This window comes from Ailuropoda melanoleuca, chromosome 4 (assembly GCF_002007445.2).
Source record: "Ailuropoda melanoleuca isolate Jingjing chromosome 4, ASM200744v2, whole genome shotgun sequence".
Lineage (NCBI taxonomy): Eukaryota > Metazoa > Chordata > Mammalia > Carnivora > Ursidae > Ailuropoda > Ailuropoda melanoleuca.
The window spans coordinates 21,329,914-21,357,437 of NC_048221.1; the positions used below are offsets into that span (position 1 = coordinate 21,329,914).

Below are 27,524 nucleotides of genomic sequence, written 5' to 3' on the forward strand. Positions count from 1 at the left end.
GCACCGCGGCGGGCGGGCGGGCATGGGGGGCGCTCCGAGCGGCCCCGGCGGCCGGGCCGGCATCTCCGCGGCGTCCCTCCGCTAGAGGAGGGGACCAAGCCAATTCTCCTTTGCAGCAAAAAATTACATGTATATATTATTAAGATAATATATACATCTGATCTTATTTTTTAAAAAAAGTTTATTTTGCTCCATTTTTGAAAAAGAGGGAGCGTGGGTGGCGAGCGGTTTTTACAAATTATTCTTATTTTCTGCTATCTGTCCCCGTCCCTCCCCACCCCCTGCTGAAGCGACAATAAGGGCAGGGACCGCGGCTCCTACCTATTGGTAACCCCCTTACCCGTTCCTCCCCCGCCCCAACGCCCAGCACCGTGCCCTGCACACAGTAGGCGCTCAATAAATGTTCGTGGATGATGATGATGATGATGATGAAAAACATGCACCATCAACGGCAGCAGCAAGCGGACCACGCGAACGGTGAGCAGCCAGAGCCTGGGCACTCGCTGCCAGATCTCATCCTTGTCATGGTCCTCCTCTTCCCACCCCCTCTTCCTTCCCACCCCCTCCCGTCACTGATGCACTGGGTGGGTTGAGGGGGTTGGAGAGGATGCTTCTAGCTCGGTACCATCTACATAGAAAGGGGAGATGCGTGACAGCCACTCCGTTCTCCCCTTCAGGCCTTGAATGTCAGAGTTAATTCTGCATTTGTGGGGTGGGGGCGGCCGTGGAGTCCTTGGAGTACTGTGCCGCCAGAGGGGCGGCAAGCCGAGGTGATTCAGGTTCAGTGTCCTCGGGCTCAACTTTCCTCCAACGCTCCCGAGCGATGGAAGGGGGATGGCTGTTAGTCCTCAGCCTGAGCCCCCTTTCCAGCCTCTTCTCGCCTTCCCCTCCTTCCCCGCCCCTTGGTCTCCAGTGGCATCCGGAAAATTCTAGGATTGCCCGGTTTCCCTCTTGGCGACGGTGGGTGAAGCGCACCCCGCCCCTGGAGAGGGAGGCCAGGTCTCGGAATCGCGGCCAGGGGGTCGGGCGGAGCGTATTCCCGTTCCCAGAGCCGCTGTGCACACGTCGGTAACCTAGCAATGCCCGGGGAGTCGCTGCCGCTGTGGGGCTCCCCCCCCCCCCCCCCCCCCCCCGCGCCCCNCACCACGCCGGCCGGGCTGGGTCGATGGAGACTGGAACAGCTTCTGGTCAGCCCTCCTACCTCCTCCTTGGAGGCCGGCGGCGCCCCGCCACCCCCAACCTCTGTGGGCTCACAGCCTTCCCGGGAGAGCGCTTCCCAAGGGAAGGCTCCGCAGGATTCCTCCCCAGCTCGGTCCCCAGCTCCGGGCTGCTGCCGTCCGAGCCCCGAGTCCCCCGTGGCCTCCTTCTCACTGGGCAGGCAGACCAGTGCTTGCTTTGACTCTCTCTTGTTCTTTACTTAGCAAGAATTGGTTTTGCAAATACCCGCCCCTCTACCTTTGCCACCACTCTCACTTTGACTTCTGTCTCAGTGAAGAGGTTGTGATTCAAGGTAGGCAAGTGCCTGGGAGACCTGCCTGGGTGGTGGCCTGACCCAAAGTCAGAGGGGGCTTTGTACATGGAGCCCCCTGTGCCTAGATGCCCGCTTGCACTTAGGTGACTCCTGCTTGGGCCTTGAGGGCCCCTGGCGTAATCCATCCTGTCCTTCCTAGGTGTAGGGGTGCAGGCTGCCTGCCTTGACTGTGTCTCTGGATGCTGGCTTGGCTGCTGCGGCTGCAATTTAAAATGCAAAAAAGCCCTAAAGATGTTTTCTGTTTTCGGAAGCCTGTGGAGGAAATGAGTCCCAAGCATCATGAATTTTCATTTGCAGGAAGTGTCAGTGCATAATCTAGATATTTGTTATGGGGCTTTTGGTATTGCCCTGGTGCCAGTGGAGGACTTTTTTTTTTTTTTCTATGCTGAAAAAAATGCATGTGTGGCTGTACAAAGATGTTGGAGTGACATCCTGAAAATGATTAAGACTATTGAGTTATTGGCACTGCCTTTTTTTTTTCCCCTGGTGGTGATCGTGGTTCTTATTTGGGAGAAAAGCTACTGTGCCTATCTATTAACTCCTTAGAGATCCATGGGTTTTAAAAGTCAGAAAGGGTGGACTAAGTGTGGATGACCTCCGTTTGAAGAAAGGCACTAGCAGAGTCCTCGAGAAGACATGGATGTAGAGAGGCAGTCCCCCCACTGCACCAGGGGCCCTTTGCCGCTCAGGGCCCAGCACGTGGACTTCTCTTCCTGCTCTGGTTGACCACACTCCTGCTTCTGAAAAATAGGACATGAGATTCAAAATGGAAATGTTGAAACCATACACCCTCCCCCCCATTATTGATGGGAGACCACCTTGGCTTTTTTTCTGGCGTTGGATTCTCATTGTTTGTTTGTTTTTTCATTTTTCCTTTTCTCCTTCTTCCCAGAGGCAAACTATGCAAGAGGCACCACACTCCCTCTTTCTGGTGAAGGACCAACTTCTCAGCCGAATAGCTCCAAGCAAACCGTCCTGTCTTGGCAAGCTGCAATCGATGCTGCCAGGCAGGCCAAGGCTGCCCAAACTATGAGCACCTCTGCACCCCCACCTGTGGGATCTCTCTCCCAAAGAAAACGTCAGCAATACGCCAAGAGCAAAAAACAGGGTAACTCGTCCAACAGCCGACCTGCCCGCGCCCTTTTCTGTTTGTCACTCAATAACCCCATCCGAAGAGCCTGCATTAGTATAGTGGAATGGAAGTATCCTTTTTTGGGGGAAGTCTTTCTCATTTTCTCTTTTACCATCTGTTCTTTAAAAGGATCTGCTTTCTGAAATGGCACTTAGGAAGTCATAGCCGTCTGGCATTGAGCAGCAGCAAAGCTGTATGTCAGGGGTTTCATTGTATATACCTTCCTATCTCCTCAGGGTGCAGAGGGGTTGCTCTCCGTGTGTGTGTGTGTGTGTGTGTGTGTGTGTGTGTGTGTGTGTGTGTGTGTGTGTGTGGTGGAGGGAGGGGGTGACGGCCTGAAACTTCAAAGTGGTTGTTAAATAGGAAATTGACCTTTGGTCCTTTGACGCTAGATGGTTAGTTTAAACCCACCATTGCTGTTGGATAGGCATGGAACCTATTGCAGATGCAGTGTGCTGATTTAAAACACAAAGACCGTATGAGGCTCCGCTAGAAAGAAATACCTTTTGACCTTTAGTGGCATCTTCCCATTCCGACGTTGAGAATTTGTTTCTGAAACACCCAACGACTGCTGAGGTCGCTTCTAGCTCTGCCATTTGCTGATTCTGAGTGTTCAGGTAGCTACAAATATGAACACTTGCTTCATAGGCAGGGAGCAATTTGCTCATCAATGCTATGACTTCCTGGAATTTCCTTTTGACATGTTCCAAAAAAGCATTTGAAACGTGAGCGGGAGGGAGCCTGTGGAGGGAGAGGCTTGGGCACGCCTCTTCTTCCTGAGCCCTCATGAGTTAGAGAGCAGTCTGTCGGTGGGGAATTTGCAGTTGCTGCCTTTATCAAACATTCTGTCTGTGTCCTTGGACTGGAGTTACATTTCTGGGTGTCTCCTTTGTATTTTTAAAATTGAACTCCACATGCCCCAGGATGCTGGTTACGTCCCAGATCTTGGAAACCTAGGGTGCTCGGCCTGCTCGCCCCCGTCCCCAAATCTGGAGGCCAGTCTCCAATTACTGCCACCCTTCAGAAAAGGTTGACTGAGGCCTCCTTTCTGAGCAAATGGCTTTCTAATTAGTCAGATGATTCATGCGTCTGGGTAAAACAAAGCATTTCCGTTTCCCAGAAGCGTATTTGGGCCTGACAGGAGTCGTAGAGTAGCTCCTAGGCACAGGAAGGGGTGTGAATCTCGGGCTTCCCCCACCGCAGCCAGGGTGAAGGGGCTCCCGAGGGAGGTTATGGGCCACCAGCTGAAAGGTGGAGCTGAAACCCCCTTATAACCTGAGGGCCTAGTGAGGTTGCTCTCTGTAGGCCTTCTGTTGTCGCTGGCTGTTTTCTGTGCTCACGGACACAAGTTAAAATGAGGTAGCTTTGTCTAGAGAGGTTTTGGAGAGGGCAGCCAAATGCCAAGGGTAGGATTTGAGGGGTTTTCGTGTGCACTTCCTTTTTAGAACGGATGTCTCCTCTCTAGAGGCAGTTACGGTGTCTCTCACGTAGCTGGGGTTGCGTTTTCTGTGGAAGTTCTCTTCTAGTCTGAGAATGAACGCTAGTGTCAGCCCGGAGGCCGCTAGGTGCCTAAGGTGTGCCTCAGTGGCATTGCAGCAGCTGGAAGCATGGTTGCACTCAGCTGGGAAGATCCCCCCCTCCAGAAGTTGGCTTGACATGACTCTGGGTAAGCAGAGGCCTTTCTGGGGTCATTCATTTCACGTGGAGTGAGGTGGGAGGCCTGATGCTATTTCTCTTGGTGCACGGTAATTTGTGTATCACAGTTTCTGTGTACGGAGTGAATTCCTGGAGCGTGCTGCTGACTCCCTTTCCCGCGTGGCTGGACACATGTGTATGGGAGCTAGGGGATATGGCTGCCAAGGCAGGGACAAGCCTGCCTGCAAATGGGACAGTCTGTAGAACAGATCTTTAAACAACGTATGATCTGTTTGTCTCTCCCAGTGACAGTTGCCTTCTAGTTCAGGGAGCAGCTCATAGAATTCTCTGCAAGCCAGCTGTGTCAGGCCCAGTGTGCACTGGGAGAGTGAGAGCCTCACTGGTCTGTACACCCATATGAGACGAGAGAGTCCTGCATCCTGGGGAATGAGGAGTGTTCGCTTTATCAGAAGGTATTTTTGGGAGCAGACCCCTCTATTTCTCTATCGCTCTGTTCTGCGTGGCTTGTAAAAATCTTGTGGCAGTGAGATAGTTATCCACCAACACCGGGAACTGCAACCAGACCACCATAAAGAAAAAAAAGTGTTTGGCTTTTCCGAATGGCACTGGTATTTCTCGGATTTGCTGGTCTATCATTTGGGTACTGGGAACTAAAAAGGAAGAATGTTGGTATGGGGGACAGGAGAGACCACAGGTGTGTTTCTGTGTAGGATAACACTGGGGCAATTGGCTTTTAAAATTTCAGTAGGAATGGCAAAAGAGAAAAACAAAAAGAGGGTCTTGAAGTTTTCTGAAGGGGACTGTCTTAAGGTTGGATCCCTGGATAAGAGATCTTGTAATACTAGATGTATTAAAAGAATAAATATGAGTGAAAGCTAATTGGCTTTAAAAATAAACCCATCAAATTTAGTAGGAGAGGAATGTCATTCATGTCCTTATTTCAGTAAGTGTCGAAACACTTTAAGGGGCTGAGTTTTCCTAAGACTCAGGGTATCCCCAGAGAGGTAGGGGGCATTTGTTTCCTTCAGCATTTTTGGATTTCCCAGAAGGATATCAGGATGAATGGAGAAGGGTCTGTTCACATCCTCAAAGCTCTAGTACTCGGAGATGTTTACTTATCCAGTGGCTTTGCCTTTTGTGAGTGAGGTTATGGCAGCAACACTTAGAAAATCAAGCCCCCCTGCCCAGAGTCATACATTATGCTGGTGCTCAGAAACCTTGCATGCATTCGGAAAGCCTGAAAGCCAAAAGAGGAAAAACAGTCATTTTGGCAGAAGTCAAATTTTGCATTGCCAGTTTTGACAATGTCTCCTAATAACACCAGAATGTTGAAGCAAGTATCTGTTGCAAGCTGATTTCAAAGTGATTTCTTCCATACAGACCCCCGAGATTTAGAATTGTTCAATTGTACTTTCCAAGTGTCTGGTGCTGATTTCTTATGGCTTTTTATTTAATTTGTTTATAAATTGAATGCAGTAACAGCTCATTAGAAACCGAGCCCCAGTCCAGCTGTAATCTGAAACAGTGATAGGCATTGATTAGTAAAGGAAGCAGAGAAGGGGCCGGAGCCCGGCTTGCTTATTACAGTGTTTGAGGTATTGGAACATGCCACGAGACAGTCACAGGTAGAATGCAGAAAGTTCTGGTGCCTTGGCCTGCCCTGGTCCAGACAGGAAACTGACCCAGCCAAGAAGAGCCCCTAAGAAAATGGCTTTAACACATGGAGGCAAGGATTTGTGGAAGAGATTTGTCTCATGAGGACTTCTCTTTGTGTCTACACCAGCCAGGAATGTAGTGTTCTCAGGCCTTTGTCGTTTTTAAAACTTTAAGAAGCAGAAACATGGTTTGGAGGGTGCCCTAATTGGATGTATGTTTAGGTTTTAATATAAAATGCACAGCGAAGACTGAATGTAACATGATCCTTGCAAGAGAAGGAAAGGACACGGAAAAGTCATTCGATAAGAAGATCTGCCAGATGACCACGGACGATTACATTTGTCAGAGACACAGTGGTCACAGCAGCGGGTCGAGAAAGGATTCGTGTGCATAATTTTCATTTCAAAAGTGATTCAAGAGTGGTGTGATCGGGAGTGTGATGAGAGAAAGGATTTATGTTTGCATAAGACATATATACCTTAACAAAATTTTTCAGACCATTTGACATATTTATATTATTGGCTATTTTTGCCAATTGTGTGGCCTTAGCTATTTACATCCCATTCCCTGAAGATGATTCTAATTCAACAAATCATAACTTGGTAAGTGTCCTTTGAGTTCCTGCTTGTCCTGATGTGTGGTTATCATTTGCTCTCTACTTAAACTGGCAGCTGGCTTTCTGGGTGGTTGAAGTTTACAGCTATGCATGTGATGTTTCCTGGAGCTTTGCAACGGTGGGTTTGTGTGTGTGTTGTTGTGTGTGTGTGTGTGTGTGTGTGTGTGTGTGTTGTGCCCTCTGACCTGTATTCTCAAATTTATACTGAATGAAAGTGTTTAAAGTCATGAATCTTGCATAAATAGATGTGGCACTTTTTTATGGAAGAGGTTTGTAGCAGATTTTAAAATAACTTTTCTCTCCGCATAGGCTTTTGCTGTCTACCATTCTTTTCCAGATAATATTAGCTGCTTTTGTTTTGTTTTGTGTTTACTTAGGAGTGGTGGGTATTTCGTTTGGTCAATTTTCCTGGTAAGTAGAGAATTATCATAGATTTTGTACATGAACCATTCATTTTTAGAGCATCAGAATACAGCAGAACGAATAGATCTACATGGAACATAATTTGGAGAATACGCTGTGGTATTCCACTATGAGTATCCTGTGAAGATACATTTTATCCCAAGATAAAATGATTCTAGGGTTAAATAAATTGGGATACTTCCACATACTTTATTGCCCTCCTAAAGACTTATAGTGCACATTAGCTCAGTAAGAACTCTGGGATGGTCTGTAGTTAAAAAACCGGTTTCATTTTGTTTAACTCAGCTAGTCCTTAAAAGTAATTGGTCATGGATTCTTCAAACAGTTTTTTGGCAGAACACATCACGGAACCAGTGTTTCATGAAACTTCCTTTGGGAAAGGTTGATACAGCTTAAAAAAGAAAGAAGGAAAGAGAAAGAGAGAGAAAGAAAGAAAAGAAAAGAAAAAAAAAAGAAAGCAAGCAAGCCCGACACAGCACCAGAGTTAGGACTAGGAGCTTGTCCCACTGAGCTGGGACAACAAGGTGTGTTTTGGGAGGCATTTCCCAAATCCTTTCTGCGTTGCCATTCACCCACTTGTCAAGGGGGCCGGATGAGAAGATCACTGGGATCGTGTTTACCTCTGACATTCTGTAATCTTTTCTCGATGATTCAGAAGCCATGTCAGGATTTTTCTGGAGCTGCAGCACCCTTGGGGGAGGCTGTGCAGAAAGGCAGGTGGAGCAGGGGGCCAGTGCTGGGTAACAGCTCTCTCCCTGGTTTTGCTTTCTCCTCTTTGAGCTAGATTTGTTTCTGGTTTCCCATGTTGAAGCTGTATTTGAGTAGGGTGGCTGTTTGTAACGAAGTGAGTGGTGTAAAGGCAGAACTGCTGTGTGTGGGGGGCTCTGCTGGGTTCTGAAGAAACTGAAATTATGCTCTTGTGATTTTAGACTCCATGGCTTACATACAGGATTTCATGTTACACTTAAAATGTTGTGGCATATGTCAGATATAACATGATGTCTGTTCATACTTGGGCATTTATAGTCTGATTTCTAGAGAATGTAAAAAAAGTTTTGGACATTGCTACTGAAAATATCACTCAACAGGCCTGGGATACACATGTACACATTTACCGTTAGTGTGGGTTTGTACTGTGCTAGCGGTGATTTGCGTGCTTCGGGATATTTTAAACAGCTTCTGACTTGGTCATAGACATGTGACATTAGATGATCATTTTAAAGGAAGAGCAGAAGTGGCAAAAAGCCCCCATCAATGGGGACGGATCATCAGAGTCTAGGCCACAGATGGTGTCAGCTTTGTTACCAAATTTAACAACGTGGATGGTGACCCAGTTTGTTGCTTTTTGTAGCTCAAGAGAACATGATTAAACAAACTTAGAAAATAAATACCTTTCAGAAAGGCAGATTAATTCAGATCAATGGAATAATTAATGTAACTGCGTGGGTAAGCCAATTAATATTCTGATTTTTCTCAGGGAAATTCAGGGCACTGATATCTGCCGTCAGACCATTTGGATTTCTCAGCTGATGAGGAAGGGAATAAAATATAGGAAATGGATAAAACTCTCTTCTTCTTCCTTGCAATCCCTCCCTAGCGGATGCTTTCTTAACAATTCTTAAACAGTGGTATTTTAAGGGGGGGAGGGAGGCAGTGGATTAGTTTGGCAGGCCTTTCTAAAAACCAACATACACGCCTTTGACCTCTTACTGTTCTGAAACTCAGAGCCTTGGAGTTTCTGTCTTGTTTCACTTGGATGGTCACATGGCCAGAGGAGTTTATTCTCTGCTTGACTCTTTAAATATTTCCTTTCCCACTGTGGGAAGGGAAGATCTTGGTGGATTTCCCCCTGACTCTTTGCAAGGTCCCATGTCATGTCAGTGCTCCCGCCAGGGAGCCGGGTTTTGTTTTTTTTTGTTTTTTTTTTTTTAATACATTTGACCCAATTTATACCAAAGTGATTGCTCTATTTTTGGGATCGGTTTAGAGGCGGCCGAACGAAGCTTATTTTTCATCTGTAGTAAATACCTTTCAGTTAACATGAATGGCAAATCAAAGGGCAGAGACCGATATGGGTTGCAAGGCTGCACGTGTCAGGGAGCTGATGGTTTTCTCTGCTCCGGAGCTCTGTGGGAAATGTGTATGTCGAACCCGTAGAGCCAGCTTTGTGCTAGGCTCTGTCTGTCTCTTACAGGTCATTTGTCGTGACATGCTTGCTTCCATCGGGTAAGAAGTGTGGCCATCCCCATCGGGCCAACGTGTTTGCTCTGGGTGGCCTGTAACTGAGCCAGTTTTGGGAATCTGGAGACTACCTTGGGGGCAGCAAGTTTTCCCAGGGTTAGGTTTGTTTGTTTGTTTGTTTGTTTGTTTTTTAAATATAAACAGTCTCAAGTTTCTATGCAGTTTCATTTGTGGACCTGCAGGGACGAGTGGAGGTTGAAGCCATGGAAACAGTACGACTGAGTTCCCACAGTGAGACCCTTCTTGGCTCGGTCTGTAGCGCGAGCTCCTCGGTTCCACTTATTGGGAGTGTATATCATTTATTTAATTTCTTCTTAGCCCGGGGTGGGGAGCAGCGGGGAGCTCTGCTTTGTGGAGTGTCAGAGCGGGGCTGCTTACAGCACCGTGCTTCACTGTGCGGAAGGACGCCCTCTCTTGCATCCCAGGCCTCAGTATCTCGGAGGCCGACGGACGGACGGGGTCGAAGTTGTCTGCGCCACCTGCCCCTGGCTGAGCCCCGCTGTCTGTAGTGCTAAGTCGCCTCAGATGAGAACTGCCCCACATATCGGGGTGCTCACCTGCCAATTCGGATCTCCGCTGATGTCTGCTAATGATGCCAGCCTTGGAGGGCGAGGCCCATGGCCCAGGCCTCTCGACCCCTTTATCAGGCACAGTGGCTCCTACCAGGGGCTCTGATAATGCTCCTTTCATTCAGCAGGAGGTCTTACCAAGTCTTTGACCCCTTTCCTGCCCCCTTCCTCATCTTGTTGTTGAGGCCTGTTTTTTTCCCCTTAGCCTGTTGACATTTAGCCTCTGCAGAACCCCTCGCATCTTCCCGGTCCTCCCCATCCACGACCCTGTCGCCGTGGCCAGGTCCTCCTGGGCAGTCTGAGCTTTCTGAGTCCCTCCTTCCCAGCAGCCGTGCCCCCCCCACCGCATTTGCCCACCAATAGTTCCTAAACACTCCTTCCATGTGCTTGTCTACCTTCTGGCCTCTTCTTCACCTGCAGTGCCCCTTCCACTCCAGCCCCTGGAGGAGTTCAGGAATCCTCTCAAATACGTCTCTTCCACGAGGGCTTTTCCCACCCTGACCCGAAGTAACGCTCTTATTTGAACCTCTCTCGTGGCACTTCATATACAAAATACCCTACGTTTGAGTTTTTCATATGCACATCTTACCAAGCATCTTCAGGATACAAGTCTTAGCGAATCATTTTGGAATCCCCGACAGTGCCTGGCCTGGGATACGCAGTGGCTGTCTGGAGAACCCGCTTTGTTGCTGGGCCTGACCTCACCCATTCTTTCCTCTGAGCTATACTCGGGATCTCCTTGGGTGGCAGGTCCCTCTGTGGACTCCTTGGAGGTCCTTAGCTGGGAGCGGGTGGGACGTTGTAAGTGCTTATTCCTGAAAAGCTGAGGTTCTTGTGACTCTGCTTCTCGAGCACCTCTGGCTGAAGGGGGCCTGGGAGCCGGGTGTCAGAACTGAGCCTTCCAGCACATTTTGTGCTCAGAGTAGCTGAGCGGTGGGAGCGCCCCTGAGCAGCAGTGCTGGCCGTGGACTCTTGGCAGTGGGACCATTGCAAGAGGCCTTACAATGGCCAGGAATGTTGTGGGACAGTGTACCCTGATTGCGTTCTCTCTTCCGTGACTGAGATCCCAATACACCGTGTTTCCTGAGCTTAAGACGTGAGCTCATTGAATCTGTGCAGTCCCATAGTTCAGCATGTCACAGTGTTTGTGCATAGTGAGAATGACTGAAAGGCAGTTTCATAACTTGGTTCGTTGGGTGTAGCCTGTAAGGTGGGTTTTAGTTCTGTACCTTCTGCACACTGTATCTTTGCTACGTTGTCCTTCTGTTTGAACTGTGAGCTCTTATTTCTGCACAACTAGATTCTGTCTGTTCTAGGACAGCTCCTTTGCTGCCTTCACAGCCCAGCCTCCTCTGAGCCTCATCCACTCCTGCCTCCCACCCCACCTGCCTGAGTTTGAGTACTGGCTTTCCTTCTGCCCTGCCATGAGCACGTAAACTCTCCTCTTTGCGGCATTCGTCCCTTTCAGCCTCTTTTTATAAGTGCTGCGGGGAGTGGTGTGGTGTGTGGTGGTTCCGCCCCTGTGCTCCGGGGTCTGACCACCTGCTTAAAGAAGCTCATTAGCTGAGTGACTTTGGATGAAACCAGCGTATGAGTTCCTAGAGACAGAGGCTGGCGTCTGATTAGTCTCTGTCATGCTGGGGACTAACCTTGTGCCTGGCGCACAGTAGGCACCAGGAAATGCATGTGGAATGAGGGAATAAATACATGAATGGCTGTACAAGGGCTTCATGGTATGTCCTTATGGATCAGAAGTTAATTTTCAACAATTGGCTAATGATTAATGTTTGCCTGAGAGGCCGACTTTTGTTGTCCGATATTAATGAGAATCCCAGGAAACACCTGTCAGTTTGCCTTTAATTTCAGGATCATGTCTTTGTTGGCAAATTTAACTCTTTATATCTGAAGCAGGAAGAAAGACAAGTACTTGTTGATACTTTTCAAATCCCTAGCTCACAAGCTGGGTCTGTGTTCGAATCCCTAGGTCATAAGCTGGCTTCTGTGTTCAGTGTTGTATGTGCAGTGTGTGTGAGTGTGAGTGTCTGTGGAAGGGTGGCTGGAGGGAAAGCAGCAAGGTGACCAGAGTAGATACAGTTGTGTAGTAACGCTTGACCCAGCTCTGGTTTCCTAATCATAAAACGTGAGCCAGTTTATGTCCTGCACAGATAATCACATGTCCTTTCTAGTCCTACCTCATTTTGACAGAGAACAAGTTACCAGGCTCCCTCTTTTACTGAGCGGACTTTGATCGGGTGTTGACAGTTTTTCAGAGACCAAATCGGGCTCTTAAAGAATTCAGATCTACTACTATTGAAGTTCCTTAAGAATTTCAATAGGGTCCTCAGTCTTTCGGTTGGTTTGTTATAAAAGCAAATCTCATTGTTTTATAGGCATACCTTGCACACTGGAACTTCCTTGCTCAGACCCTTTAAAAATGAGCCGTCTTAGAGTGCAGGTATTTGGATATGTTGGTGTATTAGCCAGCCCTTGTAGGGTGACGGGTTGCAGAAATACAACTCCAATTGGCTTAGTTGAAAAAAAAAGAAGTATATGTGTGTGCGTTTGTGTGATTTATTAACTTAGCGAACTGGAAAGTCCAAAGGATAGAAATCCTATCAAAGACAGCTGGAAAGGGGGCTTACAAGAGGGTGTGAGGATGCCACCCTACACCCCAGCCCTCGGGCGTCTCTGGCAGAGTCCAGCTGGCCTGCCGCGGGTCTCCCTCACACACCGGTCTGAAGTGTTCAGCCCCTTTAGCCCATCTGGGGGAGGGTTGGAGGGGAGATGCATTCCTTCCTTAACCTCAGCTCAGTATTTTACGAATGATTATGTGAGAAACAAGAGACCCCTGTGGCAGATGTGTGGGTAGTTTCTTTTTTTTTTTTGACCTTTCCCATCAGAATTTAATTTTTAACTGTCTGCAGAATATGAGAAGTTCCAGAATCAGAGGGGACTACTCTCTCAGCACTGGAGATCCTTCTGTCTCGTTAAATACTGGGGGTGGTGCTGGGGATCCAGAACAGACCCTCAACAGCTCCTCCCCTAAGAAAGGCCCTAAAGGAATTGTGGAAGCTCTGGAACTGGAGTGGTTGAGCTATTGGAACGGGCCTCATGAGGTGTTGCTGTTGCTTGGTTGCAGTGCCACGGGAAGGGATGCTGGTGGGTGTCCTTGTCCTGGCGGTGGGGTGGGGATGGGGGTGGGAGATTGGCAGGTCATCCAGGAATAGATGGTAGCCTTCCTGCTTCTGCCTCCTACTGTGCTCAGACTCCGGGGACTCTCTGCCAGCAATAGCACAGGATATGTCCCCCAAGTCCTGTTCTGCCTGTGTCATCAAAGTAAGGAAAGTGGCAGAAGGTGTCTTCCTTTTTTCATTCAAGTGGGATTGGAGTTCTTCCAGTTGGGGTGCTTGTGGACGGTAAGGCCGTGTGGCTGGGCAGGCAAAGCTGGCCATGCCTGGTGGGGAGGAGGACACAGTGAGCAAAGCAGAAGATGGGGCTGAAGGAGGAACTGCCTAAGGTGACTAGTCGTGTGTGTGTGTGTGTGTGTGTGTGTGTGTCGGGGGGGTGTGGGTGGGTATATGGATGGATGGGTATTTTTGACACACACCTTGAAGGGTGAAGCCTTCTAGTGATTTATCGCTAAGCAGGGCCCCAGACACTGCCCAGGCTGGGGAAAATGACTTTCTTCTCCTGAACCTCCAAGCAATTCTTTCTGCCAATTTTTTATCCTTCTCCCTATTGGGTGAGTGGTAATTCTAGAAATCACAGGACATCTGTTGAAATTATTGAATGAGTGACCTTGAGGGGCAGGCTGAAGCGAAATGGGAGGCTGACCTGAGGGAGGAAAGGCAGGCTGCAGGCTGCTCAGGGAAAATGAGGCTGGCAGGTGGACCCAACCTGGGAAGGAGGGAGGGGCCTTGAAGCAGGCTGGGTGGAAGGCTCCCACTTTTCCCTGCCTCCTGTGTCCAGCACAGCGTGCTCACAGATAATTTTGTAGAGCTGTATGGACCCTTGTGTATGAGGCAGGAGGGCAAAGCACCATTATTCAACAGATATGCTATTGAGACTTGGCTCTGTGGGGCACACCAGGCTCTCGTGGCCCTGACTTGTGTAGCCTGAGCCGCCCTGGCTTGTGGCTCGCTGTGACCAGGAAAACCCACCACCCGGGGTCAGAGAACAATCCTCTTTGTTTTCCATATCTTGCATTCTTACGACTAGCCATCATTCAAGATTTGCACGAATGCGAATGCGTTCTTCCAGACAATGAAAACAATATCAAGTGACAGTCCCTTTCTACCCCTCCAGCTCATTCTAGTCAGTCCTCAGTTTGGTGTGATCCTTTCAGAACTGCTTTTCACTGTGTCTCTGTGTGTCTATACCCTGTGCATTTTGAAGTGTGTGTCTATACAGTTTGGGTATTTTAAATTTTACACAAGTGGGAGCAGAACGCACGTGTTAAATAGCTTCGTTCCCCCCGACGTAACGTATCTTACAGATCTTTCCATATCTGTATGTAGAGATCTCACAACTTCGTGTTGGTGTAAAATATTCCCTGTATGCATGTGCCATGGTTGACTGGTTCTCTTTCTAATGAGCGTTTAGGTTAGTTCCTGAAGTTCTGCGGTTTCAAGCAGTACTGCGTCGAGTACCCTTGTATGTGCTTCTTTGTGCGCAAGGAAACATTTCTCTGGGGTAAGTCCTTAGGAGACAGCTTTCTGGGTGGGAGGACAGGGCATTTTTAATTTCCTTACTCACTGCCACATCGCCCTCCACTAAGCCCGTATCGATTTAAACTCCCTCCCCCACATCTCCTTGAGATCTGCTGTCATTTCACTCGAAGGAGTGACCTCACGTGTTTTCCAGCTTCAGCTATGGGAAGGGAAATTCTGGGAGTGGGGCTCAGCCTTCCTCTTGGATGTTTGGCAGGCATCCAGAGCCTCTGGTTAGAGCAGAAAGTCCACAGACCCTGAGTGCTGGCTTTCTAATCTCTTCCAAACCATGGATCCAGATGAAAGGCCCCGAAGCTTATGCTTCTTTGCCTTATTTTGTGTAACTACTCCGCTACAGGTTTGGTACAGTCGTGCTGTCAAGTGGAACATTCGTTCTAGGCGGCTGATAGGTAAGGAAGTTCCTTACCCACACATTGATTCTTTGTTTTGGAGTATTTGCTTGCTACAGTTTCAAGATGAACACTGCCTTTATGTTCCTTCCAGATGGGGAAGAAAAATATGTAACCTGCTAGGTTTCGACTGTCCCATCTTCTTCAGTTATTAATTATTTTATTTTCACACATAGTAAAATCTCGCTCTTATTATGGTATTTATGATAGAGTTTATGTCCCCCCTACTTCCAAAAGCTCTGAAGCGGCTTAGGAAAGGGAAATTGGTGCAAGTTGGGGCAATGTGGCGTCAAAACCAAGTAGACCTGGCCCGGGGGCTGGAAGCTAACGGACTGCTAACACTTGGGCACTGATTTGGCCTTTAGGGTTTCCAGCAGCAGTGGCCAAAGGAGGCACATCCTAACTTACAGGACTTTTATCCTCCCAACAATGGGAAGCAGCTGCATTCATTCAGAGAAGCACTTTTTAGGAGCCGAATCCAAGGAGGCATGTGCGCGTGGGTCCTTGTACAAAGTACACTGTCAGGCATGGGGAGCCGTGGCATTGCTGTGCTTTTGCTACAGAGTCAGAAACACCCTGCGAGTAGATGGTCTCTGGATTCGTCGTTTCCAGAGGGTGAGCGGGCAACGTTGAACTGTGGCGTTGGGAAGGCGCTTCTGTGTTCTAGGAGAGCTTTGCCTTTGGACTGCATAAATGACTATAGAAGTAAAGCTGGGAAGCTGAAAAAGCAGTTTAACACAGCTATTATGAAATCATGCATAAAGTACTTTTTTGAGCGTTTATTATGTGTAAAATAGAGGCCATTAAACACATTTGCTTCCTGTCCTAACTAGTTTAAGTCAGAATATAAAAGGGTACTATGATTTAGTGCAGAGAACCCCTCCACGCCCCTCATGCTCGAAGAGATGTGGTTTTTTTATTTTACTCTGACATGAACTGCGGAAGTGACCAGTATGTTTTTTAAAAAGACATGTCCCTGAATGCTCTTCAGTAAATAGATAACAATGGAGCATAATGACTGTTTATATTTAAATGACTGCTTTTAAATTGTACAAAACCAGCCAGTAATTAGCCTCTTTAGTCCTTTTTTCACGATAATGCAAAAATGAACTTCTCTTCAGGCTTTCACAAATTCTGATTGTTGAAGTATAAATTAATGGAGAATCAATCTAACGCTCTTTTCGGACGTTTTATCAGGAGGGGACGAAAGGAAAACATCTACAGAGTTGAATTAGAATTCCAGGGAGTAGCGACACCCAGCAAGAATTTGGTAGGACGTGGGTGGTGAAGAGGTCTTTTTCTAGAAGGACACGGGGGTGGACCTAGGGTGGTCAGGGTAGAGAAAGCGCTGCTGTACGTTTATCTGGCCAGCCGGGAAGCTCGCCGACAGCAGGAAGACCACACGGCCGCCGTAGGTCGGTTAGCTGGCCGGTTCGCATTTATGCAGAGTCGGGCTGGACTCGAATCACGGACCGGCTGAGGTTGGGATAGGAAGGGCCCCGGAGACCTGCAGATGAATGTGTTCCTTTTCAGACCCAGCAGTTGACTTGCCCAGGGTCCCATGGTGACAGAGGAACCAAGTGGGAACCTAGGCCCAGTCTCCTGTCTCCCGCACGGTCTCTTCCCATGCCCTCCAGTTACAGCTGTGACTTTGGGGTGAAGCCAGGCACTCCCCCTCTGACCGGGCAGGGTCTGAGACCACCAGGGGCAGTTGGGACAGCCAGAACATCTGATGACAGAAGAATGCCTCTTCATAGCATGCTGGGTATTCAGTGGACCTTCCATTCTCGCCTCCATTTTTTGTTTGTTTCTCTTCCCAGAGAGATTTGATCACTCCTTCCCCTGCTTTACTTTAGAAACTATTCTCTTTCTTCACGCATACCAACATGCAGGAATCATTTGACCAGACATAGCTGCATTATTTCATGGAAAGAGGGCACAGGCCGGTGGGAGGGCAGGAGAGCATCAGCTGCTCCCCCGTAACCTTGTTCTAGTGTGGGGTGTATTCCCTGCCTTTTGACAGTAACTGGAGGCATGGAGGTAATTGCCTTTGTTACTAGTGCATGGTTGACATCTCCTGAGCTGGGGGACTCCGTATACATAGTAGCCTTTCATTCTCAGTTATCTTTACCATAAACTCCTGAGGAATCCTCAGTGTCCAGGTGAGGAGCAAAGGCTCTGAGTGGCTCAATTGCTTACAAGAGGCCACAAGGCCTAGGAATTGGCAGGGTCAGGGTCCACACCTGGGCTTTCTGACTTAAGCGCCCCCGCCCGGCCTGTGAGGGGAAGCCGAGGCTCATGGCTGATCCCATCTTAAGGCTGAGTAGAGGAAGGTGAAGCCGAGGGACAGAGCGGCATCAGAACATCAAGATGGGTCTCTGGGACTGCTGTTCCACTCCTGATTTTGGCTGTGGTTTGGAGCCTACGTTTGGGGGCTGGCAGAGAAACTTTTCATGCCCCCTCCTTCCCACCACCAGGAGGCATTTCTAGATGGGGGGCTGTGGCTGGAGAGAATCAGGGTGGATGGAGGTTTCTAGCAACCCTGTAGCCCTCTGCCAACCTTCTGAATCACTCAGTTAAAATGGGAATGAGTAGAGAAGTTTACATTTGGGTATGAAGTAGATTCGTTTCGCATTTTAATTCTTGAAAAGCATTACCTACAAGTGGAAGGTGCAGGAAGCTTTGGTGGTGTGGGTCCGAGGTTTGTGCTGAGCCCTGGACAGCTGTGGGATGGAGCAGTTAGGGTTATGGGTTCCAGAGTCAGACCACGTTTAGTCCCCAGTGTGGCTGGTCACTGCCTGTGACCAGAAATCTGCTTTTTCTCACCAAATCTGTGCCTTTTTGATAAAAGAAGAAATAAAGTGGCTTAAGGGGGTTAGCCCAGACCCTGGCTCCTAGAAAACATGGAGTCACTGTGAGTGGTCACTATGACTGTGAGCCACAGTGACGTGTCCTTAAGCCTCTGTAAAGTTGTGTGAGGTAGGGACGGCTGTCCTCAGCCTCAGAGACCAAGGAAGAAGCTGGGGCTTGGGAAGACAGACCTACTTGCTCCTGACCTAGTGAGGGAGTGGCAGAATGCAGATGGGGTGAGCCACACTGGGGAAGTTTCCTGGGTGGTTTGCTGGGTTGGGGGTTTGCTCTCCAAAGCCATTCAGCGCAAAGTGGATTCACCAGACTGACCCAGCTAAGGCAGTAGTGGCACTGGAGGGTGTTGGGTGGCCCTTGTGAGGAAGTGCCTGAAAGAAGTTAGCAGGAGGAAGACGGAGGCCAACACCGTACCCCGCCTTTGCTTAGACAACAGAGAAGGGTTGCTTCGTTCCCTGGGAACACCCAGGAAAGAAAAGGGGCTGGTTTAACTGTCCGGATCTGATTCTGCCACAGCTGGGAAGGCTGAAGCCTGCCTCTACACAGTGAGTCATCTTGGGGGTAGGCAGGGTAGAAAAGTCCAGAGCTCAACACCCTCCCTTGAGGCTTGGGGGTGTCTTCACAGGCTACTTTCTCAGCTAACTAGGAATCTGCTTACCAGCTCTTCCTGCTCGGCCCAGGTGGGAGACCCCTGACCATCTCTTGATTTAATTGTTATTCAGGAGAGAAAAGAAAACAAGCTCTAAGGAGCAAAACAGGTGTTGAGAGTTCTGGCCTGACTGCTGTGGCTCAGACAGGAAGACCGGGTGACGTCTAGAATTGGAATAATGACCATCACTAGTGCCCCGCAGGTGCCCCCATCAGGGCGTCTGCTTTCACTCTCGTGGCTGCCTTGTGAGGATCGCTCACGCTTACAGAGCGGGCAGCCTTGCTGGGGCGGGGAGGGCGGGAGAGCTGACAGCCAAAAGTGGCAGAGGTAGCCCGCAGAGCTCTCTGGCCTTTCCCTCCCACCGCGCTGTGTTCTTGGGCCGCTGGAGTCCTCGTCGCCCAGGGGGGAGACCGAGGCCTGCAGATGGGACGGGGCTTGCCGGAGCTAAGGCTCACTGGAGCCCTGGCTGTCCCTGGCCTCCATTTCCTCACCTGTGACCTGGGCCTCATGAGGGGATATTTGCCTCCCATCGTTGACAGGGTGAAAAGGGATTTGGCAAGGGAACCCTCTGGACCTCAGGTCTGTACTGTTAACATCCTTGTACCTCAGGCCTCACTTGCTCAGGCTTTTGGGGCCCACCCGGGTCTGCCTCCCCGTCTTCCTGTCTTCAGCGTGTGTCTTGTCTTTCAGAGAGCAGAGACTTCAGAGGATTGGGCTCGACGGGGCTAGGTTTGGGTCCCAGGTTTCTGCTCGCCAGCTTTGTGATGGAACACATTCTCTTCCCTGCCTTGTTCTTGGTTTCCCCATCTGTAAGATGGGGATGATAATACTTGTGTCCTGTGGAACATGGAGTCTTTGTGAGGAGCCCATGAAAGAACACATGTGAGCCACAGTTTACCAAAGACATTGTTTACTTAGGAATCCTCTCCAGTGAAGTTCAAGGGTCAGCAGTGTCTGAGCATGGGGGACCGTCTGAATTCCCCTGCGGGAGCGCTGTGGGGATTTTAAGCCACCTTACAAGCCATGCCTGCTAAATCCCTGTGTTCTCTAGTGAGCATCCCACTTCTTGGCCCTTGTGGCCCAGCGCATGGAGGTGGGAGGAGGGGCATGCCCTTGCCTGTGCCTCAGCTAGGGGCCGCTCACTGCTCCCAGCTCGGGGCTTGCTGGCAGCCCAGAGAGAGACGTGTGGGGCCTCGTGGAGGCAGCGGAACCCGTGGTGCTCTGGAGAGGCTGCCGCTGAGCTTGCCCACGTGCTGAGGTCAGCATTTTCAGCAGCAGGGAGCCCGGTTTCATAGTCTTCAGTGACGGAAAGCAGAGAGACCAAGTATGGCTTGGGGGTTCGAATTGGTATTTGCGGCCACACTGACGTTTCGGATGAGAGAGTATTGCCCTCAGTGCAGTGCTTGTAGGGCCCGTGCCTTGCACTTTGCACCCTTTAATTCCTGGTACCAGGCTAAGCATTTTCCACCTGCTTTGAGCGGTCTTCACTACCATTCAGGCCCTAGGACTGGCACTTCTGTCGTGCAGATAAGGAAAATGAAGCTCAGAGGGGTTAACTGAATTACTCCAAGCCCCTGAGGTTATAAACCGGTCCTTGGTCCTTCGGTCCTTCTGCACTGCTTCAGGGCTGTGCCCTGCTGTGTGTCTGAGGTGTGGCATGGAAAGAATGCTCAATTTGGAAGCAGGTGGTCTTGAGTTCATGCTCTCTGTGAGATCCCCCTTTCCTCCCTCGTCATAAAGTAGGGAGTGAAAGCCTAGCAGGATGTGTGTGAAAGTGTTTTGTCGTCTGGAAAGCAGTGTATACCTACAAAGGAAAATCCTTATTGTCTGCTGAGTGACTCCAGGGAGAGGACCCAGTTTCACCTTTCCTTGGATCCCACTGGAAGGCAGTGCAAGGCTGAGTCCCAGATCCACTCTTGTCTCCCTGTGATGCCAGTGCCACATGTGGGCCCCCCACGGAAGAAAAGTCACCCCCGCCAGCACAGCCACAGTGACGGTGCTGGGGAGAGGCTGAAGTGTGGGCAGAGAACAAAACCAATCAGATCTAAGCTCCAGGGACCCACCCCCACCCTTCACGATTTTCAAAGACCAGCTGTTATTTGAAGTCCTGACTGTTCCTTGAGCTCCTTGAGAGTTGTGGAATTCACCCTGCTCATGAAATGCAAACCACAAATGATTTTGCCTAGTAATGGATAGGCTTGTGACCCAGCCAGCCCCGGAGGCAAGCAAATGCTATTTCCTGGTTCTGCGTGTGAATAGGCATAGTTAATATCACATCTTCACTCTGTTCCTAGATCTCTCTTCTTTTGGTCTGTGATGAAAAAGTGAAATGAGTGTAGTCCCAGCCTGCAGCTGGGTGGGTCCTGACTCGTTCCTGTGTGGGTGTGCGTGCATGCGTGCTAAAGCTGGAGCAATGAGATCAGCTGGTGTGTGCTTTGTGGAAGTTCAAGACCAGCGTGTGGGGTGGAAGCAACTGGGTTCTCTGAACCACAGACTTGCTTGCGTTTGACCTTGTGCCATTCTGATTTCTAACAAGAGCGCGAACGCCTTGTGGGCAGGGACCCAGCCTTGCCTCGGTCTTATCCCCCACCTCCTGGCACCGGCAGTTGGGTAAATGAGTGATTATTTAATGAAGCATCACTGTGTCTGCATCAGGCACCCTGAGGTTGCTTTAATTGTTTTGACTCTTTCCTTAACCTAGGCCTGATGGTGTCTCTTTCCAGCCTGGGAGCAGAATGAGAGCCTTCACGTGTGCCCGACTGACCCCCTCCCCCCCACCTTTGGTAGACTGATTGCTTAATGAAAACACCAGAACTTACTCAGAAACACAGTGCCCCCCTCAAAGTACTTATTGTCGGGGCTGCACCCTCATCCCAGTGATGCTGGAATGCTTCAGAATTGCTTCCAGAGCCAGTTTCTGCTTTTCATTTTGCTTTGCTTCTGGCTAAAAATGGGGTGATTGAGTTTGATCCACTGACCTTATTCACAGCCTTTTCTTAAAGGTTATTTGTAAGCAAATCACATCTGCCCTCAACCCAGTTTTCTTATCTTTGAGGATCTCGGGAGGTGAGAGGAATGTCATGGTCTTTGAAGAGGGTCAGACAGTGGCATTTGGGGAATGTTCTGAGGAATGGCCATATTACTAATGGCTCTTATTTACGTGACTCTGGTGTGCTTATTAAACAGAACAGCCTCTCTACTTCAGTCCGACTTCTGAAGTCTGCAGTCTCTCCATCTGCTAGACTTTGTCTCATGCCAAGAATTCTTCCACCTAGGCTCTGCTCTTTAGCCCTTGGCCCCAGGAAGATGGTCAAGTGAGATGTTTCACTCCCCACAAGAGCCTGGTTCGTAAAGGTTTCCCCACATCCCGGGCAAGACACATTGTCATGTTACCCCAGAGTCTGGGGAGTTAGTATCTATGCCTGACCCTTGCCAGGGCTTCGGGGTCCTTGGAACAGATGATGAATGACTGTTTACAGCTGTCAGTCGGGTGCTTTACCCAAGCAGACAGAATTCAGTTCCCAAGAGGGTTCCCTGGGCTTGACTATGAAGACAAGTTTCTGGATTTCTTTCTTCTTGCCTTTTTTTTTTTAAATGTACTTTTGATACCAGTTAAGTTAAACATTTTAATCTTAGCAACAGCAAAGAGCTCCACCCCGGCTGCCTGTGAAACTGTGCGAGACAACAAAGACAGCTTTAAAAATAGTCTCCTTGTTTGTAGGTGGAGCATCTTTGACTTAAGTCAGTGCTCTGTAGCCGGGTTCACATGACCACCACTGGTCACTGGCCCTTGGCATTGGGATCTGGGGGCAATAAATAATAGAACTGGTCTCTGCTAAGTAGATGGGATGATGGCATGTACATACTTTGTAATTTGCATACCCTACAATTCACCATTTAAAATTCTATAATTCAGGGGATTTTACTGTATTCACAGTGGTACAACTGTCATCAACATGAATTTTAGAACCTTTCATCAGCCCATAAAGAAACCCCATACTCGTTAGCTATCCCTCTCTCTTTCCCTCCAACCCTTACACTTCCCCAGCCCCAGACAACCACTAAGCTACTTTCTGTCTCTGTGGGTTTTCCTAGTCCAGACACTTTATATAAATTATATAATATGCGGTCTATGTACGAAAATTTAGCTTGTTCTCAAGATTCATCCGTGTTATAGCCTGTATCAGCACTTCGTTCTTTTTATGGCTGACTACTATTCCACTGTTGGAGATAGGCCACATTTGATTTATTCCTTCCTCAATTGTTGGACACTTGGGTTGTTTACATTTTTTGGTCTATTATGAAGAATGCTGCTGCGAACATTCACGTACGTGTTTGTGTGCATGTACGTCTTTAATTCTCTTGGGTATACTCCTGGGAGTGGAAGTTGCTGGGTCATATGGTAACTTTAACATCTTGAGGGATTGCCAAACTGTTTTCCAAAGTGGCTGTACCATTTTATATTCCCACCAGCAGTGTATGAGGGTTCCAGTTTCTTCTCACTAACACTTGTATTGTCGTTTGGGTTCTAGCCATCCTAGTGGATGTGAAGTGGTGTATCTCCTTGTGGATTTGCATTTCTCTAATGACTAACGATACCAGGCATCTTTTCATGGGCTTAGTAGTCCTTTGTATATATATTCTTTGGATAAATGTCTATCCAGATCCTTTGCCTGTTTTTAAAAACTTTTTTTTTTTTTTTAATTTAAAGAGAGCATGTGGGGGAGGGGCAGAGAAAGGCAGAGAGAGAATCCTAAGCGGGCTCCATGCTCAGTGTGGAGCCCCATGCAGGGCTCGATCTCATGCCTTTGAGATCATAACCTGAGCTAAAAGCAAGAGTCAGACACTGAACTGACTGAGCCATCCAGGTGCCCCAACCTTTTGCCCATTTAAAAAATTAGGGCAATTTTATTATTGTAGAGAATTCTTGTCTTTTATGACATTTGATTAGAATCTATAGCCATTTTGGGGCGCCTGGGTGGCACAGCGGTTAAGCGTCTGCCTTCGGCTCAGGGCATGATCCCGGCGTTATGGGATCGAGTCCCACATCAGGCTCCTCGGCTGTGAGCCTGCTTCTTCCTCTCCCACTCCCCCTGCTTGTGTTCCCTCTCTCGCTGGCTGTCTCTATCTCTGTCAAATAAATAAATTAAAAAAAAAAAGAATCTATAGCCATTTAATGGTAAAATATCAGAATTCAGGTAACTGAAGTCATGCTGTCAGGCAAAAACTGACAAATCCTAGAAGGCTTTGGGCAGATCTTTTCTCCCACTTTAGAAGAAAGAGCTCATTTTAACAATCTCTGGTCTGCATTCTGCTTGTTTTGAATGAAACAGATATATCTAGGACCTACTTTGGTAGGTAGAAAACTCACAATTCGAGGGTCTTAGTATTTATGTGGCATTTGTCTAATTAGAATCTCTATTAACTGCACATATTCTCCAATTAACCTACAATTTAAAAAAGCCGTAAAAATTATACATCAGAGAACATAAATTCTGAATATAAGACTTGAGAAGGACATAAGAGTTTTATTGTTTTGTAATTTGAAGACTTACCCTGCAACTCAGTGGTGAAGGAGAGCATTGTGGAAAGACTGTGACTTTGAAATCGTACTGACCAAGGTTTGAATTGTTTTTCCATCCTTTACTAGCAGTGTGATCTTGAGTCTCAGATTCCTTATCCATAAAATCTACTTTGTTATAAGGATAAAATTTCTGGCACCTAGTAGTTGCTCATTTAATGGTAACTATTATTAACATGCATGCTTTTCATGAATTTTTATGCGTATATAGTCAGGTTCTTAATTTTTTCAGGTTCTTCTATATTTTGTCGTCTTGTTTAGAACGCGTGCATTGTTACATTTGAGTTGTAGAAGTTCTTTTATATATTCTGGATACCAATCCCCTGTCAGAAATAAGATTTGCAAAATTTCTCCCTTTCTGTGGGTTGGCTCTTCATTTACTTGATGGTGTCCTTTGAGCACAAAAGTTCTTAATTTTGATGAAGTGGCATGCACATTCTTAGAATCTTAGAGCTGGAGGGGGCCTTTGAAGTTGCCTGTTCCAGCTCCTTTGGCCTAGTGATGAGAGGCTCTGTGGCTTGGAGAGAAGGGTTCTTCCTCAAGGTCACAGGCCAAGTTTCATCCCCTGATTTTCGCCTCCGTGCATCCTCCATTTCTAACCCTACTGTTCCGGAAGGAAGTTTAGTTTAGGTGTGTTAGGTATGTAGGGCACGAGAGTGGGTAGTTCTCTCCCTCGCAGCACACAGACTCTTTGCTTCTAGATGGGACTGACCCTAAGGTGCTTCTCCATAGTTCGTTTGTGTGTCCCTCTCCCCCCGCCCAGCTCTACTGAGATGTAACTGACACAGTTCTTTTATCTCTGTCCTGCCAGAAATTTGGTCCTGTCTCTCCGAGGGTGTGCTGTATGAGAGAATTGCTCAGAGCAGCGCTCTTTGGAATGTACAATTTGCATATGGCTATAAGAATGGAAGTTTATTACAACAAAACTTAAAATTCAGTTCCTCAGTCATGCAAGCCGCATTTCCACTGTTTAGTATCCACATACAGCTACCATATTAGCACACGCAGGGAGCATTTCTTTCTTTTTCTTCTCCTTCCCCCCCCCCCCCTTCCCCCCTCCCTTTCCCCCCCTTTCCTTTTCTCTTCTCTCAATTTATTTGAGCAAGCCAGCAAGTGGGGGGTGGGAGAGGGGCAGAGGGAGAATTTCAAGCAGACTCCCTGCTGAGTGCAGAGCCCATGGTGGGGCTCCATTTCAGACTCTAAGATCATGATGTGAGCTGAAATCAAGAGTCAGATGCTCCACCAGCTGAGCCCACTGGGCGTGTCGCGGGAGCATTTCTAGCATTGCAGCAGGTGCTGTTGAACAGCACTGGCCTGGAGAGGGTTGTATCCCCTGCCCACTGACCTTCTGTCCATGCGCCAACCCAGGCTGGCATCCTGGACTTGCAGCCTTGTCTGTCTTCCGTGTGTCCCTCATCCACCTGCCACTCAGACCCCCTACTTATCTGGCTGCCTCTGGGCTTCTTGGCAAGCCCCCTATTCAGATCGGATGGTTGTGGGCCCTGCTGGCAGAGACCCTTCCTTTCCATGGTTTCTGGATTTGGTTGCCAGTAAAGAGACTAGTGCCTTTCTTTCCTCACCTCAGCCAATAGATGTGACTTGCAGAAATAGAGCTGAAAGGTGCTTAAAGGCATATGTAAGTTAGTCCTAAGAGTGAATCGATCTACTCTTGGACAAGGGGAAGAGGTTGGAGAACTTTCTGGTTCGGTTCTTTTGGCTGCTTTGGTTGGTGACCTTTCAGACACGTACTTCCCTGTAGAGGTCATTGGTCTCAAGAATTTGCAAGATGGCGAGGTGACATGGAGGTGTGGGAGGCAGGAAGGGTTGGAACCTTGGTGTCCTGAGACAATAACAAGACAGATTCTGGCCAGTTCTGCTGAGTGCTCTGGAGTGAGTGCCTATAACCCTGAGGGCTGACTGAGCCTCTGATCCCAAGGTCACCAGGGCCGCACGGGGAAGTGCTTTATGTGAAAGTATGGAAGACCTTGTGCTTGTACCAAACTGGAATGTTAGACCTGAAATGAGCACAGGGAATATCTCCGAGGAGAAGGGCATTCACCCAGGCTCATAACAAGTTAGTGGTGAGAGAGTTGAGCGTAGTCTCCAGGTCCTGTGGCACCTTGCCCTCATGCATGTTCCACGTGCTGTACTGTGTATCTTTATTGATGGAAGGGACAGGTACTTCAAACCTCTTCTTGGAGACATTGCCTGAGCTTAGCCGTGAATTGATTTAACCCATTAGGCACTAGGTCTTGCTGTAAGCTCTCCTTTGTCACTCTCCTCACTAGAAAGTATTAAGAAACCTTTTAGTTAAGGTGGGGCCACCCAGGTCCTCATTCTCTCTCTCCAGCCTGTCTCCAGGATCTGTTTCTGGAGGAACATCTGTCCTTGACCTCAAAGTGTTTGGAAACAGACTTGTTATGGAGCTCAGCCTGTCCGCCAGACTGAAGAGCCTTGAGGGCAAGGACCACGTGTGCTCTGTCCTCCCCAAGCCCCACATGTTCGTTTAGTGAATATCTGTGGATGTTCTCTTTTTCAGGAAAATTCCCCTTTTGATGTGTTTTGAATGTATGCGGCCCCTTCTCCCTGTGGTCCTGAATCTTTGTCCATTCTGATTTGGAAATCGAGACCAGAAGAAATGGGCTCATTTTTCTTTCCACCGCGGAAAGAGCTGTCCATTTTGCCTTTGAACTTTTTAAGAGTTGAAGGACTTTTCTATCTGTGCTGAGAAAGTAAGTGTTACTTTTGCTGAATTGGGCAGTGAGTAGACCAATCCCAACAGGACATCCTGGGAAGGAGTCCCAGAGCAGTGAGGGGCAAGCAGGGAATTGTGGAAGGCATTCCATGCCATAAACACAGAATATCTCACTTAACAGTGGAACTTTTCTGCCTTTTCCTGCAGAGGTGGAAGACCGTTCTTTTCAAAGACTAGCTTAATGACTGTTGGGCCAGCACACACAACTACGAGATAAATTTACGCACTGGCTTAGCACTAGAAATGCAGTTTACAGAAGATCTGGCAAAAATCTTAAAAACAGGTGGAAGCGTCTTAGGCTCAGCTGGTATGCTTTCAGGTGGTTAATTAGGGACATGGGCCTAGGGACAAGATCATGGGACAGGGATATGACCCAGGTCAGAGCACCTGTCTGCCTGGCCTTTGAAGCCCCTTTTTGAGTTCATCTAAATTAATTCCTTGCTCTGCTTTTACTAGGACCTGAGTTTCTCTGGTTGGAGCAGAGTAAATTTTCAGGCTGAATTACTTGGACCATTGCCTGTGTTTTCTTTTTCACGTAGCCTGTGGGTATCTGGCCTTTTCAGCCAAGGAAAATGGAAATGGTTCTAAACACTCACTTGAGCCATGAATTTCAACCGTGTATTAATTTGCTGCTTATTTGCTTTTTGTGTCTTCTGAGAAGTAATGAGAGGACACCGGGGCGGGCCTCAAGGGTCCTCTGGCGGTGCTGCAGGGGTCTGGAGCTGGGGGGA

General features: G+C 48.4%; 1 protein-coding gene across 1 annotated transcript in view; it reads left to right on the plus strand.

Moving 5' to 3' along the window:
• The first annotated feature begins 43 nt into the window (after positions 1-43).
• CACNA1D (calcium voltage-gated channel subunit alpha1 D) overlaps positions 44-27,524 on the plus strand; it is a 322,101-nt gene continuing 294,620 nt past the window's right edge. The window contains 3 exon segments of the mRNA XM_034658480.1: positions 44-477; positions 2,424-2,733; positions 6,472-6,577. Of these exon segments, the coding sequence (XP_034514371.1) occupies positions 411-477; positions 2,424-2,733; positions 6,472-6,577 (483 nt within the window). The 5' untranslated portion in view covers positions 44-410.